The sequence below is a fragment of the Eriocheir sinensis genome, chromosome 17 (genome assembly GCF_024679095.1).
Source record: "Eriocheir sinensis breed Jianghai 21 chromosome 17, ASM2467909v1, whole genome shotgun sequence".
In the NCBI taxonomy this organism is placed as follows: Eukaryota; Metazoa; Arthropoda; class Malacostraca; order Decapoda; family Varunidae; genus Eriocheir; species Eriocheir sinensis.
Window position 1 is genome coordinate 166942 of NC_066525.1, and position 19251 is coordinate 186192.

Here is a 19251-nt window from a genome sequence, read left to right on the forward strand (position 1 = left end):
TCAGGCCCCATCAAGAAAGCCTACCAGTGCCACAAACCGAAATGTAAGATAAAAATAAATAAATAAATAAATAAACTCCAGCTGGGGCGATCAGGTCACTGCCCACCCAGCTGTTAATGCTCCCTTTTGGCCTGGTAGTGGTGACCTGGATGGCACACTGGTCCCATGGTGCAGCAGGGGGCACTGGATTCACAGGTCCACAGGTCCAGGGCCAGAGTAGGAGGTGATGGCTGGCGTGACGCACAGCTTAGCATAAGACCCAGCTTTACTTTATACTGAATCATCTTGTGAACTATTCTGGGCTGAGTGTTGCAACGCTAATGCTGGTTTCATTCCTAAATCCCACAGGAGATGACGGGCCATGACACACATGAGGGAATCATAACTCTGGCCCCTGAGAAGTCCTGAGCCTCAATCAATCAGGCTATGTCGGCCATAAAAGATAAACACTCGACGCTGACGTAGGGCGCACTGATTGACAGCCAGCCTTCTGAGGGCCTCCACAGCAGTCAGAACAGTCGGTAAAATAATTAACTTTGACATACTGGTTGTGACTGTTTTGGGCCTTGACTGGAAGCAGGGTTGGTGATTTTTATAAAAAAAATTTAAATAAAAAAAAAAAAAAATCAGAATTTTTTTATTTAAATCAATTTTTTTATATATACATATATATATATATATATATATATATATATATATATATATATATATATATATATATATATATATATATATATCTATATATATATATATATATATATATATATATATATATATATATATATATATATATATATATATATTCTATACATTAGTTTAAAACACATTTTGGAGTGTTTTTACAGCATGTTGCATCATCTCTTGGTTACAATGTGTTTGAGCCTGTCAAGCAGCCCAGTAGCCACTGACCAGGATTGTATCATCTCTCTCAGGCTCTGTCCTGTTTCTCTTACATCATGTTAGGACATAGCCGGACTTGTGCCACTGTGTAGTAGTTTGACTGTTTAGGTGTTACAGGCCAGCCACTCATTCCTGAGCTAACAGCAAGAGCGTAGAGATGTCACTGACCACAAGGATTAATGTATCTGGTAGGAAGAGTGATCCAGTGTGGGAACATTTTAACAGAATTCCTTCAAAGTCTGGGAAAGCATGGAGAGCTATATGCAAACAGTGTAAACTGGAGTTACAAGGAATAGTAGCAAGACTGAAAAGAACCAAATTTATTGTCATAAGAATTAAAATCCTTATTTTTAAAGATTTGGAATTTTGATTTCAAAGAATTTTTATGAACTACTTTCAAAGAAGTGTATCATTATTTTTCAAAGACTGCTTTTTACAGTATAAATTCAATGTGCTTTTGTTTTAAATACAGGCCGTAATAATTTTCTTTTTTAAATTCATTATTTCAGGAAATAAGTACAGTTCATTATAAGTTCTCTTTGATTTCCTTTTTATAATAGCACGTGGAATTTTTTGTTATACTGTATTGTAAAAGGAAGTGCTTTAATATTCTACTCCTCAGAAATAAGTACAGTTCATTACAAGTAAAACCCTTTGATTTCATTTTTTAATGGAATGTGGAAATTTTTGTTGTATTGTAAAAGGAAGCTTTTAGTGTTCTATTCCTCAGGAATACATAAAGCAGGTGGAAGTATGTGTTTGTTTTTTATATTTTTCCTTTACATTCCATGTTGGTTTGGGCAGAAGTATATATTGATTTAAATCAATGATTTTTTCAAAAAAATCATTTGATTTAAATCTTGATTTAAATCACAGACTTAAATCATCATGATTTAAATTGTCCAACCCTGACTGGAAGCAATGTAGAACAGTTCCTCTCTCTCCACCATCAACGTATCATGATTAGTATATATTTGCTGGGGTGTACAGCATTTATCTATACATTTGGTAGTTATTATGAAAACTGGACGATAATCAAAGAAATACATGTCAACCAAACTATCTAAGAGAATTTCAACATGCCATAATATTTTTTTTTTTTTTTTTTTTTTTACGTTGCGGCCTCTTGCACCGGTAGGCTTCTTACCAGTGGCGCCTGATGGTTGGCCCAAGGCTTCTTCCCGGTGGGGCCTGATGGTCGGCCCAGCCCGTTCTGGCGCAGGCGAGTGTTTATAGTGACGCCATCTTGCATTGGCTCATGCTGTCCTCTCGGAGCTCATCTTTAATCCTAGAATCTAGAGTCCGGGTTGATAGGTGGTCTTCTGGACAGCATGTGGGTAGTTTTAAGCCACTTGGCAGCGACTGAAAAATCCCAGCTTGGTGGCACCGGGCGGGGATTGAACTCGAGTCCTCCCGAACATGGTGCCGTAACTCTGTCGACTCAGCCACAGCCTCCCCCAAATAACCTTGCCAAGCTATCAGGCACTTGATATACTCCTCTTCCTACTGACGTCTGTGTTACTACCTCATGAAACTCCCTCAAGAACAGAATGATAATGAAAGAAAAACATGTGAACCAAACTATCTAAGAGAATTTCAACATACAATAACATAACCTTTACGAGCGTTCATCTTCCTCACGACAACATCACTGCTCCATAAGACAGACACAAGACTACATTATAACCAAATATAAAGCTTACCTGGACCTTAATTAAGAGAACCAAGCCTCCTACACCTGTACACCTGCTGCAACGGGCCAATCAACACTCACCTGTGAATGGAAGAGGTAAATTATAGGCATGGTATTCAATTTTGTTGAGGTGTTCATTGAAGGCATTAGTGATTTCACTGTGTGTGTGTGTGTGTGTGTGTGTGTGTGTGTGTGTGTGTGTGTGTGTGTGTTAGGTTGAAAATTAGGCAATCCTGTTAGGGCCAAATGGATTAAAAAAATATGAAAAACAATTAGAATGAGAACACACACACACACACACACACACACACACACACACACACACTTGATAACACATGAATCCTTGGCAATACCCACACACACACACACGACACAGACTATTATGTTATTAAAGAAATCCATAACAAAACTAATGCTTCAAATAGTAGTGGTAGTAGTTCCGTAGTAGTAATAATAGTAGTGGGTTCAGACTATCTCCTGGAACAGCCTTATCGTAGTGTTATTTAAGAAAACCATACCAAAAACCAAGGCTTCAAATAGTAACAGTAGTAGTAGTAGTAGTAGTAGTAGTAGTAGTAGGAGTAGTGGGTTCAGACTATCACCCAGGACAGCCTTTGAGGAGGGGGTGAACAGCACAGTGCTTACCTTCCACACACATGCCCAACTTACCCACAACTACTGGACTATACACTCAGCTAGACAGAAATGTTCTACTCAGATAAAGGAAGGCACGACAGTCCCTCCACACACCTGAAGGGAAGGAGGAGGAGGAGGAGGAGGAGGAGGAGAGCTAGGATAGAGGCATGCCCAGTCTTCCAATGTGCAGATCAGGAATGCTAGAAGGAAAATATGACTAAGACTAAGACAAAGATCTAGGCATAGCAGTTAACATAGGATAAAACAAATGTAGGCTAGACTAAATATGTAATTCTCTTTTCAGTGCTAACAGGAAAATAAGATGAGGTATCTCTCTAGAAGTAATAACAGAGGTCTAGGCATAGCACTTAACATAGCAAACAAATGGAAGCTAGACTATACACACAATTCAAGAAGTGGTAGGTGTGACAGGGACGATATTTGACTAACGAGGTGTGAGAGTTGACGACACACTCAAGAGAAGTTGAAGAAATAAATGATATATATACACACAAAATAAATACACTCATGAATCATTACACAGATGTCTTATAAATTCAGTGTAGGCTATACTAAATATATGGTAGTATATCATGTGTTGGAAGATACCCTAAACTTAACTTAACCTAACCTAACAAAACCCGAAACAGTTACTATAGGTCTTGACTCAGAAAAATCATATATGCTTCCTGACTGATGAGATTTTCTATACAACAAAGTGAGGTCATTCTTTGTTGATTTATGCTAAAAGTTGTTGGCTGTAATGTGTTTGAAGATACCCTAAATCCTAACCTAACCTAACAAAACCCCAAACAGTTACTATAGGTTTTGACTCAGAAAAATCATATAATTATGCTTCCTTACTGATGAGAATTTCTATATAACACAGTGAAGGCTTTCTTTGCTAATTTATGCTATAGGTGTCTGGTTATCATGTGTCTGAAGATACCCTAAATTTAACCTAATCTAACCTTGCTTATGGAAGGATATTGGGTTTACTGATCTGCTGACACAAGACCTGACCTGACCTGATCCCCACACACCATGACACCCCTGGTAACATGCACCACATCACCCTAGCCCTGGGAAGCAAAAAAACATTATTATTTTTTTAAAGAAACCCTTATATGGTCTGCAAAGGCTAAAACAAAGGGTGGTGAGTTAAATGACCCTCCTTTTCCTGAAATAAACTGACCTCTGACCTGACCTAGACCTAAATCACGACCCTAGGCAGAAGGAAATCCTTATAAAAAAAACCTTAGGTGGTCTGCAAAGGCTGAAATATAGGGCGGTGCATTAAGTGACTTTCCTCTTTCCTGAAATGACCTGGCTTGACCTCTGACCTGACCTACACCTTGAGCATGACCCCAGGCACCAGGAAACCCTTAAAAAAAACTTAGGTGGTCTGCAAAGGCTGAAATAAAGGGCAGTGAGTTATGAGTCCCTCCTTTTCCTGAACTGACCTAACCTGACCTCTGACCTGACCTAGACCTAAAGCACGACCCCAGGCAGCAGGAAACCCTTAAAAACCCTTAGATGGTCTGCAAAGGCTGAAATAAAGGGCAGTGTGTTGTGACCTTCCCTTTCCTCACCCTTTCAAGCATAAGGAAGTAGTCTCGATGTAACTGGGTGTCTGTCTGACCTGACCTAAGACCTGACCTGACCTGACCCCGCCCCCCACCAGGTAAGGCCAGGTAAGGCGCATAGGTATGTGATGACCTTATGACACCTCCGGTAACGCACCCCATATCACCCTAGGCCTATATTATGACCCCAGGCGGCAGGAAATCATTAAAAATCCCCTAAAAATCCCTTCCAATGGTCTGTAAAGGCTGAAATAAAGGGCGGTGAGTTACGAGTGCCGCCTTTTCCTCACCCTGTCCAGCTTATGGAAGTAGTCTCGCAGGAAGGATATCGGGTTTTCCGGCCTACTGACGCACAGGCTCACGATGGCATCCTTCAGAATCTGCTGGATGTTGTGGCGCTGCACGTACGCCTCGCACTCCCGCAGAGATTGCTCCTCCTCGGGGTTGGCCGCCATCTTCAGGGACTGGCTGGCCGCTGTGGTGAAAAATACCTCCTCGCGGAAATACGTCGCACAGGGGGAATGCACGTCAGGTAAACCTATTGATCTACCTTATTTTCCTCTGTGTTGGGAATCTTAATGTCATGGGAAGATAGAGAATTTAAAGGGCTTTCTAACCATACTAAGTTAGCTGTCTTAAAGTACAGGGAAGATTGTGAAAAATAGGAAAATGTAGGGAGGTGTGACAGTGTAGTGAGGAAAATGAACATGATTCGATGTTTATGGGGCCATAGCTCACTTATGGGACAAGTTATGGAAATGGCAATAGTGTGGCTGAATAGGAAATTCAATGGGCCTTTTAACCATACTAAGCAAACTATCTTAAAGTGGGAGAAAGATAGTGAAAAATAAGAAAACGTAAAAAGTATGATAGTCACCTCCTCGCAGAAATAAGTCGCTCTGACGTCCACTACATCTATCAATTTGCCTTATTTGGTTCTCATTTCCCTACTGATGATATTTGTGATGGTTGATACTGCCGGAAAGACAGCAATTAGCCCATCAGACCAATAGACCAAACCAGCAAGAACTTAGTGACCATTAACGTGGGGTAAATCCTTCTAAAATATCCCCTATTCGTTTGTTATAAGGGCTCCTCTTGATTAGAAATGTTGCTCTGATGTGTGTTCCGTGTATTGGAGCCGAAATAGGAAAAGTAAATGATAGCGGGGAGTGAAATACGGAAAAAGTTAACAAGTTGATCCTCTCTCAGCGAACTATTTTACGGCTGCAAGCTCATTCCCACAACTCTGCTATAGACGACAGAAGGAGCGCGATCACAAGGGTTCAGCTCTTCCCTAAATACCCGAATAATGATAAAAAGAAAGGAAATAATGAAGAAATAGACTAATTTTGAGGAGAAGAAGAGGAAATGGGTGATATATTGGCCCGATGAAGTGAGATATACAGCATTTCATGGCTATATTTGTCTCATCCTTATTACAAGCTTTATGCAGCACAGTTTTCCCTGATCACCATTTTTCTATTCATTCTTATTATTTCGTCTTTCTAATTTAGCTATTTTCCTATTTTCCTGTATTTTCCTATCCTAAATATAGCCGGTCTTCTTCCAGAGAGGAGGATCGAGGCAGCTAATTCCCTCTTTTCGAATCGATTCCTCTCTACCTTTCAAGACTCTATGAATTAGCCATATCAGCACCACTGCAGACGACAGACATACCTTTTGTAATAAATTATGATAAGAATTAAATCACCTTTTGACTTAATTTGTACCACTTCATAGGTCCTTCGTCTTCGCCTCTGCTTCTTCTTCTTCTTCTTCTTCTTCTTCTCTCTCTCTCTCTCTCTCTCTCTCTCTCTCTCTCTCTCTGTGTGTGTGTGTGTAAACAGTAAGAAATGTGAGAGAGAGAGAGAGAGAGAGAGAGAGAGAGAGAGAGAGAGAGAGAGAGAGAGAGAGAGAGAGAGAGAGAGAGAGAGAGAGATCGACATGCAGAGAGACATGGATAATCTGAAGGTATATATAAATAGCTATTTCTACTCTGCTCCATATATAAGCCTCGGTTTTAATATAGAAAGACAGTATATTAGGTGCACATGATCAGTTCTATATATAATTAACCCAAGCTGTTGTAACGGTCCGAATGTGAGTGAGCGAGAGGGTATGCAAGTCGATCAGTGAGTAACGGAGTAAGTGTACGTAAGCGAGTGCGTGAATGAACGAGAGAATGTGAGTAAGTCAGTGAGTGACAGAGTGAGTAAGTGTGAGCGAGTGGGAGCGTGAATGAGTGAAAGAGTGAATGAGTGAGGGAGTGAATGGGTGGCTAAGGAATGTAAGTACGTAAAAGGTTATTAGAAGATAACACGGCGAGCGAATGGGCGAATATATGAACGAGATTTACTGAAATCCCTCATCTCAAAGCCTCGAACCCCCCAAGAAACCAATAACTAGTTAGTTAGGTAGGTAGGGTTTGATTGTAATGCCGAGAGGGAGTCACGTGAAGAAGGGGGAGGAGCTTAGCGAGGAGCAAAGGCGAGAAGGCGAGGGCAAGGAGACCCACGGGCCAGTGAGGAGACGAGCACCACTGCAGCAAGAGACAAGCTTGGGAGACGTGAGGAGACTGACACCACTACAGCAGGGAGCGGCAGCGAGAAACCACAGAAGCGGGCTGGTCAGAGAGGTGACTATCTCTCCACTCAGCCCCCGACCCACACACCACCCACGGCATGCTGTGTGAGGCGGGCTAGTCAGGAGACGAGCAGCAGGAAGCAAGAAAGGCAGCGAATTGGAGTTGAGTGAAAGAGGTGTCCATCTCTCCATTCAGCTCCCCGAAAACCACCACAAACCAACAAGGGGCGGGAAGAGGTCGGGCCCCCAAAACACTGCCCCGAGCCGCCCGCATCTCCACATCAAGCGGCGCCCGCCTCTCCACGCCAACTCCTGCCTCTCCTCCTCCAGCAACCAGAGCTAAGCATTATGAGTATTCCCCAAATCTCCCTTGTGCAGGTAGCTAGTTAGATTAGAGGCATACAGCCTGTCAGTCATTCGTTTATTTTTTAATTAGTACTCCGCTAACCTTTGAAAAATTAAACTAAATACATGTTTATATACAACCTTACTGTGAGTGTCTTCATTTGGAGCCTGTTTTCCTGCTCATTTGAGATTACTGAACCCTTACACACGTCCCCCCCCCACCCCCCCCCACCCCCCATAGTACATTATCACCATCCAGTTTCTTAATATTGTCTCAAGTGGTTCACACGGAAATCCTCCCACCTTACATAATTAATCACACAAGTAACGCCCATCTGGTCACAAACCTCGGAACGAGTGTTCACTTGTCCTGAAGCCTTACCATCCGGGACCAGCGCTCGGGAATGTAGACTACTACCACGCTACCACATATCACAACCATAGTGGTCGTCAAAAAGGGAAGTAGCGACACCCATAAACACAAGACAATAGAGATATAAAGAGAACGCTATACACTGTCATTCTCCCTCGTTGAACAGCAAACACACAGACCCTAATTAATACTAAACTTGAGGATCAACGAGTGCCAGGATACGTAGATTTGACAAGCAGTTCAATATTAGATCATGCATACAAGAGGGTCCGAGCTTTCGAGATAAGGAGGGAGAGGAGATAACAGAGGAAGTTTTATAAGCATCTTGTCCTCTGCATCTCTTTCCTCTCCTCGCTTTCTATCTCTCTTCTTCTCTCTCCTTCCTTCTCGAGTATTTTCTTTACTTGTGGCAGGATACATATAGATTCGACAAGCAGTTCTAGATTAGGTCATGCATACAGGAGGGAGATTTCGAGATAGAGGAAGAGGAGATAACCGATCGAGGAAGTAATTTTATAAGCATCTTCTAATTGTCCTCTGCATCTATTTCCTCTCCTAGCTTTTTCTCTCCCTCCCTCTCTCTCTCTCCTTCCCTCTATATTTTATTTACTTGTTAAAATACGTTAAGGAAGGAGAGGAGGTAACAGATCGAGGAAGTCATTTTATAAGCATCTTGTCTTCTGCATCTCTTTCCTCTCCTAGCTTTTTCATCTCCCTCTCTCCTTCCCTCTGTATTTTACTTACTTGTTAAAATACGTTAAGAAGGGAGAGGAGATAACAGATCGAGGAAGTCATTTTATAAGCATCTTTTTGTAGCTACTCTGCATCTCTTTCATTTCCTAGCTTTTTATCTCCCTCTCCTTCTCTCCTTCCCTCTCTTGAGTTTCTTCTTTGACTAAATCAAGGCCTTAATTGTATCTTTTTAGTTTCCTGGTGCTACTTCCACATGTATCCTCTAAGTTGTATAATCACACTATATATGTACTGCCTGAGGGGGTGGGGATGGCATGTTCCTCCCTTTTCCTTTGTTGTTTACTTGCAACAATAAACAATCAACCCTCCCTTGTTGTTTACCTGCAACAATAAACTATCAATCAATTCTTTACTTGTTAAAATACGTTATAAAGACGCCATCTCCTCCTCCATCATCAGCATCAGCCCAAACACTGATCAGCCGCTGGAGGGAGGCTGCCCGGTGCTGCTGAGTGCTGAGTGCTGGTCATGGCGGTGGGGTTCCCCTTGGCCAAGCTCGGTGCCTTGGTCATCAAGCAAGTGGCCAAACCTCTCGCCAACGTGGCCAAGAACCGCGCCAAGAACAGCCATTTCTTCAGGACCTACATGCTCATGCCCCCGGCCCAGTGTGAGTGGCCAGGGCCGAGGTCTTTTTATTTTATTTGTATGGACTTGCTAACCACCTCAGCGACACTAGAGTATTTCCTTTTACAGCAAAGGAAGCAGCTCAAGGGCATACAAGGCACAGTGGGAGATATTACTTTCTACTCCAGCTTATTCTCATCCAATCCAAATCCCTGATGCAAGAGTTAACCTTCATTCTTTCATCCTTTTTGCTAGTAAATTCGCAACAGTCTTCCTTATTTGTATTTTCTCCTGCCTATGACTTCAGCGGTTTCAAGAAGGGGGTATCAAGGCACCTCTCAGGCAGCCAAATCTGTCTCCCTCTCTTGCTGTGTTTGTAAAAGCACCCCTAGAGTGAGCTTTTTTGCATCTTTTTGTTTTATCCCATTGGGCTGCCTCCTTAACTGTACAAAGCAATCATTCGGAGAAGTAGCTCATTCCTGTAAATAATAATGTATAGTCTGTTGAGTGGACAGAGAGGAGCAACCAACCTGCAACAGAAACTCTACCTCCATGCTCATTGTACTCTCAGTGCAGTCCTTGATCAAGAGTGTAATTTTAGCTTCTTTTCTTCTTTGCAGGTGGGAATTAAATTACTGCCATGGCTCCTGTTTTTCCACTAGCCAAGCTTGCTTTTCTCTTTGTGAAACAAGTTGCTCGGCCTCTGTCCAGCTCAATAAGACGCACGGCGGTTCAGAACACCTTCTTTAGGGAAAATATCTGTCTTCCTCCTGCTCGATGTACGTAGTAGCTTTGTATGTGTGTGTGTGTTTGTGTGTGTAATATATTGTCTGGCATCTTCCTGAGCTGGGCTACAAGCAATAGTCTTTTTTTTTTTTTTCCTATGTCAGTGGTGGTTGACAGCAGCTCATTAGTGGTGTGAATGAACTTTTCTTTCATAGTAAACTCCTAGTCTTCAGAAAATAGTTCACTGGAAGTGTGAGATTTTGGAAATAGCTTTGGACACTGTTTATTTATTACTGCTGTCTGAGCCTCATCCTTTTTTCTCTTTCAGTTTACCACTGGTGTGAAGTTCGAATGAAAATGTACGTGATGAACTTGGGCAAGTCTGGGCAGAACGCCACCATACCAAAGCTGAGTGAGGAGGCAGCCATAGAATTAGGAGGAAATCTGCTGGGTAAGTTACATTTATGACCTGAGTAATTCAGTGCCTCTTCCAGTATATGTTTAAAGGTTGTTTTGCAACATTTTTCAGGCATTGCATTGAAGTAGGTGTTTTAGCATTGTCAAGAGAACCATTATGATTGACTGAGATACTCATGTCATTCTCTGTGTCGAAAAATATCTGCCAAAAGAAATCCCTAAATATCTGCCAAAAGAAATCCCTATCAGCCAAGGAGGTCTGTGGAGGCACCCTTTGGTGGGCCTGCAACAGAAAATACAAGTCAGGAGATACAAGTACTAATTAGGTGTGAGACTTCATGCATGTCTGTTTTGTGGGGACTGAGATTGAGTTCCATGCCAAGAGAAATTTGTATCAGCCAAGGAGGTCTGTGGGGCTACCCTTTGCTGGGCTTTCTACAGAAAATATAAGTACTAATTAGATGTAAGACTTCATGCATACCTGTGTTTTGTGGAGGCAGTGAGTGAGTACCATGCAGTGTGTCACTGATCCATGTGTGTTGCCTTACAGGTGAAGGAGTCATCTTCACTATTGCTGTTGCCATTCTGGCTTATGAAGTTTCACGCCAGAAGGAAAAGGAGAAGAAGAAAGAGGAGGCAGAGCAAGCGTTCATTGATAGCTTGGAGAACCGAATCAATGAACTGACTTTTGCCGCGGAGGAACTTGACACGAGGGTTCGGGAGCTCACCAGGATAGCCTTCGCCACACAGCATGAACTCAAGACAATGAAGGTGGGTGGATAAACCTTCATGGCTGTCTCCACACATCACTATTGTTCCAGGCAAGAAATTGAAGCTTCCCCACTCAAGGCACTTTTGTTCTTTGTGCTCTGAATTTTTTTTTATTTGATTTCATTTTAGTTTTAATTCCATACACTATACACTATACTTGTCAGTTGTCACCAAGTTTTAGGGTTAATGAGATGTAATTGAAGTAAGGAGGATAAGAATGAAAGTGTACAGCCAGGAGAGACAGTTTTTCCCTTATAACTAAACTTGAAATTTAGCTTACCCTTAAAAGTACATACTATTTATGTGCATCATACCACCTAAGTTACATGGTATCTAATCCTTTTAACTGATCATTTCCTGTTTTTGCTTCTTGCTACATAATTTAAAACTTAGAATACCCGTAAAAGTACACATTTTTTATAGGCACTACAGAATTTGTTTTTGTGTTTGCAGGTTGCAGCAAAGTAGATTATCAGCTGCCAGGTCCGTGGTGCTGTGATGTGAGGTGTGGGTGTTAGTATTATCAGCTTTAACAGTAACTTATTAAAGTCACTATGAGATACAACACTCTCTTTCAGGGAGGATCAAGTAGGTCATCAGGCTCTAGGGACACAGGAGCAGCGTCTCCCAAGCTTGCTGGGGCTGCGTCCTCTGGCAGGTTACATGAGGGGGCGCTGGACAAGGCTCTGAGCTATGCCAAGGACACTATTCAGAACAAAGCTGTCAAGTAATTTTTCCCCTCTTAGGCTGTGCAGGTTAGTTAGTGTTAATAACTGTACATAATTGTAAACGTGTTTGTATAAAGTATGCTAGCGATAATAAATGGATGTTGTGCAACTTTATCTTTAGTATTCCAAGTATTCTTTCATTCCTCACGCTGGTAAACTTTGGTGCAATATTTCTTCACATGTATTTCCTCCTGCCTACAACTCTTTCATATAGGAACAGTGGTTAGTGGGCTTTTTTTTTTTTTTAGTTTTCTTTTTCCTTTTTGCCTTTGAGCCGCTTCCTTTACCGTAAAAAAAAAATAATAATAAATAAATAAAAGGTTCCAAGACTGTTTCTAGTATTTCTTGCCCAGGCAGAGAATAAACACTTAAACTGCTTTTTCATAGGTTAACAATCCCTAAATCTGATTATCTGAGAAACACATGAAAAAACCCTACCCTCTATCATGGCTCAAGGAGTAGACACAGGCACTTTTAAAGCCCTGTTCACACTGTGCTGACTCTGGGCCATGACAACCCAGTGAAATGTTCATGTAAAAAGGTCACAAATTGTCGGAAAGAGATCAAGGAACGACCGCCAGATGCTGAGTCGGCACAATGTGAAGGGGGCCTAAAAGTCGCTGGGTTGTTGTGGCCCAGAGTCTGCATGGTGTGAACGGGGCTTAAGGAAACAAATATACCATGTTTCCTGCCATATCAGACACACCGGGGTATAAGACGCACCTGTGATTTGGCAAGATATATTTAGAGAAAAGTAAAAAATAACTTCACATTTTTCCTGAGCTTAATGTATATAAAGTATTCGAATTGGACACTTATTTAAAACTATTCATATGATACTGTAAACTTCACATTTTCCTTGCTAAATATATATGCAGTATTACATGTGGCCAACTTACAATTATGTCTAGGATACCATAAACTCCACATTTTCCAAGCTTAATATATGCAATATTACATGCGGCCAACTTACAATGATGCCTAAGATACTGTAAACTCCACATTTTCCCTTGATGTGTATGCAGTATTACATGTGGCCAACTTACAATGATGCCTATGATACTGTAAACTCCACATTTTCCCTTGATGTGCATGCAGTATTACATGTGGCCAGCTTACAATGATGCCTAAGATACTGTAAACTCCACATTTTCCCTTGATGTGTATGCAGTATTACATGTGGCCAGCTTACAATGATGCCTAAGATACTGTAAACTCCACATTTTCCCTTGATGTGTATGCAGTATTACATGTGGCCAACTTACAATGATGCCTAAGATACTGTAAACTCCACATTTTCCCTTAATGTGTATGCAGTATTACATGTGGCCAACTTACAATGATGCCTAAGATACTGTAAACTCCACATTTTCCCTTAATGTGTATGCAGTATTACATGTGGTCAACTTACAATGATGCCTAAGATACTGTAAACTCCACATTTTCACTGAGCTTTAATATACATGCAGTATTACATGTGGCCAACTTACTTACAGTTATGCCTATGATACCCTAAACTCCAAAATTTCCCTGAACTTAATGTACATGCAGTATTACATTTGGTTAACAATTATGACTATGAACAGTTACAATTACAATTATACCTATGATACTGTAAACTCCACATTTTCCCTGAACTTAATGTACATGCAGTATTACATGTGGCCACTTACAATTATGCTTATGATACTGTATGTTGCTTTGTGCCCTTTTCTGTGTTCAAAGTGTTCCACTGTTGGTTGAAGAGTTCCAGTGCTCCAGCAGCTGTGACTTTGAGATGGTACACAAAAGGGTTGGCTGGTGGATTCACTCACAGCGCAGGGTTTCATGGAGGAAGGAAACATGGCTGTTTGAGATGAGCTTATTCCAGACTAGTTTTTCTTTTGCTTTTTCATGCAAACTGAGGTGGCTCATGTGTCATCCTCCTATATATAGGACACATGAGACGCCCCGCTCGCTGCTCGAGACAAGGTCAGAGGTCAGGTCTTACCCCTCTGCCCATCTTCTGCCGGCTTGCACGAGGGGCAGCTGCACACACCTTCGCTGCTGATACGTCGCCAGTTCTCTTGTTGATATTGGTGTTTGTTGTGATGTACAAGGCTTCCTTTGCCTTTCTCTCTCTCTTACGCAGGCCATTCTCCAGCACCTCTGCCTTATCCCACCTCGGCAAGTGGCCCTCCCTATCTACATGGTCCACCAGGGCACTGGTAAGGCAGTGGTGTCTTACGTCTGCCCAGTGAGACAAGCAAGGGCCTGGAGAAAAGGCTCAAAGAGCACAGGGTGGATGTAAGACACCACTGCCTTGCCAGTGCCCTGGTGGACCATGTAGATAGGGAGGGCCACTTGCCGAGGAGGGATAAGGCAGAGGTGTTGGAGAATGGCCTGCGTAAGAGAGAGAGAGAGAAAGGTAAAGGAAGCCTTGTACATCACAACAAACACCAATATCAACAAGAGAACTGGTGACGTAGTGTGGGCTGTATCAGCAGAGAAGGTGTGTGAAGCTGCCCCCAACACCAACTGGCGGAAGATGGGCAGAGGGGTGTGACTTGACCTCCAACCTTGTCTCTGAGCAGCGAGCGGGGTGGGGTGTCTCATGTGTCCTGTATGTAGCGGGATAACACCTGAGACACCTCGGTTCCCCTGAAGAAGAAAAAGCGAAACTAGTCTGGAACAAACTCATTCCTTCCTCCTCCTGCACTCATTATCATCATCATTATTACTGCAGTCTGCCCTCCACGCCCCGGCGGTGGCGGCGAGTGTCAGGTCACAGGGCCCATGAAGCTTGAACTATTCTTTCAATTATCGTAAATTAGCCGTGTTTCTCTGGGGCTTGTAACAATTACACTTCAGTACAATAAGTGACACTGTTGTTGTTGAGAAAAATGTAGCTGATCATTCTCCATGTTTATTGGTAAACCAGAGAAAATAAATGCTGTGCAGAAGTGTGTCCTCACCAGTGCATGAAAGCCCTGCCAAATCAAGCAGAAATGGGCTCCTTAAAGAATTCTGTTTACATTACAATATTTGCTGAGTACCTGCCGCAGGTGTATCAGTGTTGCCTTCGGGGAAATTTATCAAAGACATTAGGGCGTCAGGCATCTCGACACCCCCCACCCCCTCCCTAACACAAAGATGGCCAGGTGTTTGTGTCTCACCCGCAGCAGGTACTCAGCAAATATCGTAATGTAAATAGAATTTTTTAAAGAGCCCATTTCTGCTTGATTTCGCAGGGCTTTCATGCAAGAACAATTTTCCCCATGAAGATAAGCTTCCGCACGGCATTTATTTTCTCTCGTTTACAAATAAATAATCTAATGAAAATTATGAGCTACATTTTAATCAACAACAGTGTCACTTATTGTATTGAAGTGTAACTGTTACCTACAAAGTCCCAGAGAAACACAGCTGATTTACGATAACTGAAAAAATAGTTCAAGCTTTTTGGGCACGATAGCTGGCGACACTTGCTGTGGATGAACCCTATTACTTCCACATAGGCTGTACTTCAGTAAACCAGGTCGCGGAGGCGTCAAACAACTCTACCAGTATGGCCCCGTAGTGCCCGCAGATTTGGAGTAGGGCGAGGCAATCCTCTTGTCCTTTATGTGCCTCATAATTGGAGTTGAACAGCCGTCTGTAGATATCTGTCTGTCTGTATGATGGCGCCTTCGTGACACTTCCCCCAGTGTTACCAAACGTGAGGGCCCTGTGCACCCTTCCTGACCCCCCAGCCTGGAAGCCCAAGGTGCCCGGCTGGGACCTCTTGGGAGTCCAGGGCTGGGGTGGGGGCTGGACTGGCTTGGCAGGGGTGGTGGGCATTGATGTGGGGCTGAGAAGGGCACTCTTTGTTGGAGTCTCAAGGCACCCTACAGACGCTGCCATGCTGTAGGGGAGGTGTGCCTGGCCAGGGGAGGCTGACACATGGTGGCTCGGGAGGGTGCAGGGTGGGAGGCTGTCTTCCCCCATGACAGGCTGCTCTGTCCGGGGCCGCTTGGCAGGGCTCGCCACATCCTGGGAATGCTCCTCCCAAAAGTTGTCTTCTGTGAAATGTGTGACCAATTCTGAAATCTCCAGCTCCTGGTCTACCCTGCGGATGGTGTGCAGGGTGTCCACACACAGCACGTGCCTCAGCTTGTGTTCAGAGAGCGCCCTGTGCAGCTCTGCCATCAGCAGGGGAAAATCAAATGCATTTCCGTTGTGAGCCACAAGGGCCACCGGCCACTGCAGGTCTTTCAAGAAGATCTTGATGGCCTTGGCGCTCTCCTCACTGAACGGTGAGAGGCACTCCAGATCCTCATTGCAGAGGCCGGACACTGACCCTGCAATGGGAGATATGACCTTATAAGGGTTGTAAAGGCGCACGTATCTGTGAGTCACGCGCGGCACCTTTGGAGGGCGTGCTGTGGCGTCAGTTGGCCAGGTGGAGGGCCGAGGGTATTTAGTACTGGCAGACTCCCTCATCGCCAGGAGGTCGGCCCTAGACACGGCCACCATGGAGAGCTCCGTGATGTGCGGCCTTTCCATGGACAGCCCTGTGGTCTCAAGGTCCAGGAACACGAAGCTCTGGATTTTCTTCGCTTTGGCCGACCTCCTCATGGTCAGCTGGGCTCCTTCCCTGGTCATCTGGAGCAAGGCAGTGGGAGTGGCAGGCGGCAGTCTCTACCCCGGCAGGGTGGCTCACACAGAGAGGGAGCAGGGTGGAGGTGGCAGCACGTGCTGAGCTGAGGGAGATTTTTCGCTTAATTTTAGAGCTGTGAAATGTGAAATAAAAGAGCTGTGAACTGTGAAAAAGAAAGAGAGGGAAAGGCCTGGAAGTGGCAGAGGTGCCAGGCCAAGAAAAGCAATGCCCAGGATATGCCTTCACAGGAAGCTCAGTGAGGAAGAGCCATGAGTGAGGAGGAAGCAAGGAGGAGGAGCTCTACCACACCTGTGATAGTGCTGTGTGGATGGCTAGGGAAGGGTTTGACTAGCCCCTCTTCCAGTCAGGAGGGATGCTATCAGATTGCCTCACTAGTGTCAAGACTACAGCAACACACAGATCACGGCCTCACCTCCAGCCCTGAGCAGCTCCACACTGACATTACAGGTGCCAGGTGCCTTTCCACCCCTTTACTTTGCCACAGCATCTCTGACCTCAGCCAGAGAGGGCAGGCTTTCGTTGATGGGTTGATCAGCATCCGCCACCTGCAACCCAGCAACTGGAAACTGCCCGCTTGGAGGGTCCGCCACGTACAGCTGCTCAAAGTACTCAGCCCAACAAGCCCTCGGCCCATACATGCTATCAGCTGTTCACTTAGCGCTCACCTGCGAGGGAGGCTCAGAGTGGAGCTTCTTCAGGGCTCGGAAAGCAGGTCGAAGGTCATTCCCACTTAAACCTTAAGCAACAGCCATCGTTTATTTAATCGGACTCTTTCGCACCACTAATTTGAATGCTTAGCTCAAATTAGGTGAGTTGTGTGACTTGCCGAGGTGCCTGCCAGGACATATCTGACCCTCGTGTATTTTTTTTTTTTTTTTTTTTGCAGCAAAGGACAGTTCAAGGGTTAAAATCATTAGTCCTCCCAGAACACAACTTTTAATACTACGGCCCAGAGAGACAGAGGAACAGAGTCAGCCTTCAACGACACACTTTAGTAAATACTTACGTGTTGAAGAAGTGTATAAACTGAGTGGAGAATTGAAGACCCGTGTTGCAACTTGTGGAAATAGAAGGTAGAAAGCAGAAGAGGGAGTGACCGAATGGAGAGAGAGGAATGGAAGGGAATGGAGGCGGATATGTGGAGGAAGAAAGGAGATTAAAGAAGAAAGAGAAAGGAGAGGTAACCAGAAGACAAAGAAAAGGAAAAGAAGGAAAAGGAGATGAAGACACAGAAGAAGACACAGAAGAAAAAAAGTCCATGACAAAGAAGGCAAAGATGAAGATGAAGACACAGAAGACAGAGAAAAGGGAGAAGACAAAGAAGAAGACACTGAAGGAGAAAAAGACAAAGAAGAGAGAGAGAGAGAGAGAGAGAGAGAGAGAGAGAGAGAGAGAGAGAGAGGTTTCCACAAGCTTTTCCGTGACATAGGCCTATAGGAGGTTCAATTCTTCCAGGGGTTCAATATGCCTATTACCAGAATTTTCACAGGTTGTAGTGGAGGACATATATGGCTATTCGGGCAAACTTAGGCCTACACAATATTCTGAGGGGTTTTCGAAGAGTTGCAGGGTCAATATCCCCACCTGGGCCGCACCTCCTAGGCCTTTGTGTTCCTGTGACCCTAACTACAACATTTAAAGCCTTCAAAAATCATGGTAAAAGGCTATACTCACAGAAATGACCGCTGTGGCTCAACCTTCCTCGCTGGGGAGTGGAAGAAAATGGCGTTTGGGGGCTACGAAGCGTGGTATGAGTGCCTGCAGACTCGGGTGGTGGGACGCGTCACCGACACGTAATATACAAGATGAGCGTTCCTGTTGGGGGCCCCACAAGGAATTAATTCCTTAATTCTTTGCTCCCCAAAGGAGGAAGGAATTAAGGAAAAAATAACTACGGAACTAAAAAAAAAAAAAAAAAAAAAAACTATAATGATACATATGATAATAAAAACAAGAAGAAGAATGGGAAGAATTAATTAAGAAGAGAGAGAGAGAGAGAGAGAGAAAATGAATAAAGGAGAGATAAGAATCTCTCTCTCTCTCTCTCTCTCTCTCTCTCTCTCTCTCTCTCTCTCTCTCTCGTTTTTTTTGTATTTTAATTTATTTCTTTATTTCATCCAATCCGGTGCCATGGGGATGGAAAGGTGGGCTCTTTCCGACACCCTCAGCCCCGTTGTTGGGCCTCCCTGAAAGAATTGGGTATCTCTCTACCAGCCGTCTGAGGGGTTGCGGGGCATGCACCGCCTTCCTCCATTGGGGTATATCCCCAACGAAATACCCTCCCCCCCCAAAAAAAAAAAAAAAAAAAAAATAAAAAAAAAAATAAATAAATAATTAAAAAAAATTTTTTTTTCTCTCTCTCTCTCTCTCTCTCTCTCTCTCTCTCTCTCTCTCTCTCTCTCTCTCTCTCTCTCTCTCTCTCTCTCGGGGCAGCGCGGGGCCTTATCTGACCTCCCTTATCTAACCCCAACACCGTGACCTGCAACACACACACACACACACACACACACACACACAGCATCCAAATCACATCA

At 43.6% G+C, this 19251-nt stretch overlaps 3 protein-coding genes across 6 annotated transcripts in view; 1 reads left to right on the top strand and 2 right to left on the bottom strand.

The window, feature by feature from the left end:
• LOC126999683 (cAMP-dependent protein kinase type I regulatory subunit-like) overlaps positions 1 to 5296 on the bottom strand; it is a 45370-nt gene extending 40074 nt beyond the window's left edge. The window contains exons 1-2 of one of the 2 annotated variants that reach the window (XM_050862410.1): positions 5106 to 5254; positions 2604 to 2674 (exon numbers count right to left, since the gene is read on the bottom strand). Coding sequence is in view for 1 of the 2 variants with exons in the window: in XM_050862406.1 (XP_050718363.1) it covers positions 5106 to 5270 (165 nt within the window). In the remaining variant the exon portion in view is untranslated. Of the gene's footprint in view, positions 1 to 2603; positions 2675 to 5105 lie in introns of both variants that reach the window. The other variant, XM_050862406.1, reaches the window with a different exon arrangement.
• A 3597-nt stretch (positions 5297 to 8893) lies between these two features.
• LOC126999684 (putative OPA3-like protein CG13603) lies at positions 8894 to 12199 on the top strand. 3 transcript variants are annotated; one of them, XM_050862412.1, is made up of 5 exons: positions 9332 to 9479; positions 10057 to 10215; positions 10491 to 10613; positions 11130 to 11350; positions 11929 to 12199. In XM_050862412.1, exons 2-5 carry the CDS (start codon positions 10077 to 10079, stop codon positions 12079 to 12081), a joined length of 636 nt encoding a protein of 211 aa, XP_050718369.1. In that variant the 5' UTR covers positions 9332 to 9479; positions 10057 to 10076; the 3' UTR covers positions 12082 to 12199. The 3 variants fall into 3 exon arrangements, with proteins under 3 accessions (XP_050718368.1, XP_050718370.1, XP_050718369.1); XM_050862411.1 differs by lacking the exon at positions 10057 to 10215 and having other exon boundaries at positions 8894 to 9479; XM_050862413.1 differs by lacking the exon at positions 10057 to 10215 and having other exon boundaries at positions 9022 to 9479; positions 11804 to 12065.
• Positions 12200 to 14500: 2301 nt separating this feature from the next.
• On the bottom strand, positions 14501 to 18673 carry LOC126999685 (three-prime repair exonuclease 1-like). The gene is made up of 2 exons (XM_050862415.1): positions 18392 to 18673; positions 14501 to 16799 (listed from the first exon to the last, which is right to left on the bottom strand). The coding sequence occupies exon 2, from the start codon at positions 16699 to 16701 to the stop codon at positions 15562 to 15564; it is 1140 nt and encodes a 379-aa protein (XP_050718372.1). The 5' UTR covers positions 16702 to 16799; positions 18392 to 18673; the 3' UTR covers positions 14501 to 15561.
• Positions 18674 to 19251: the final 578 nt, after the last annotated feature.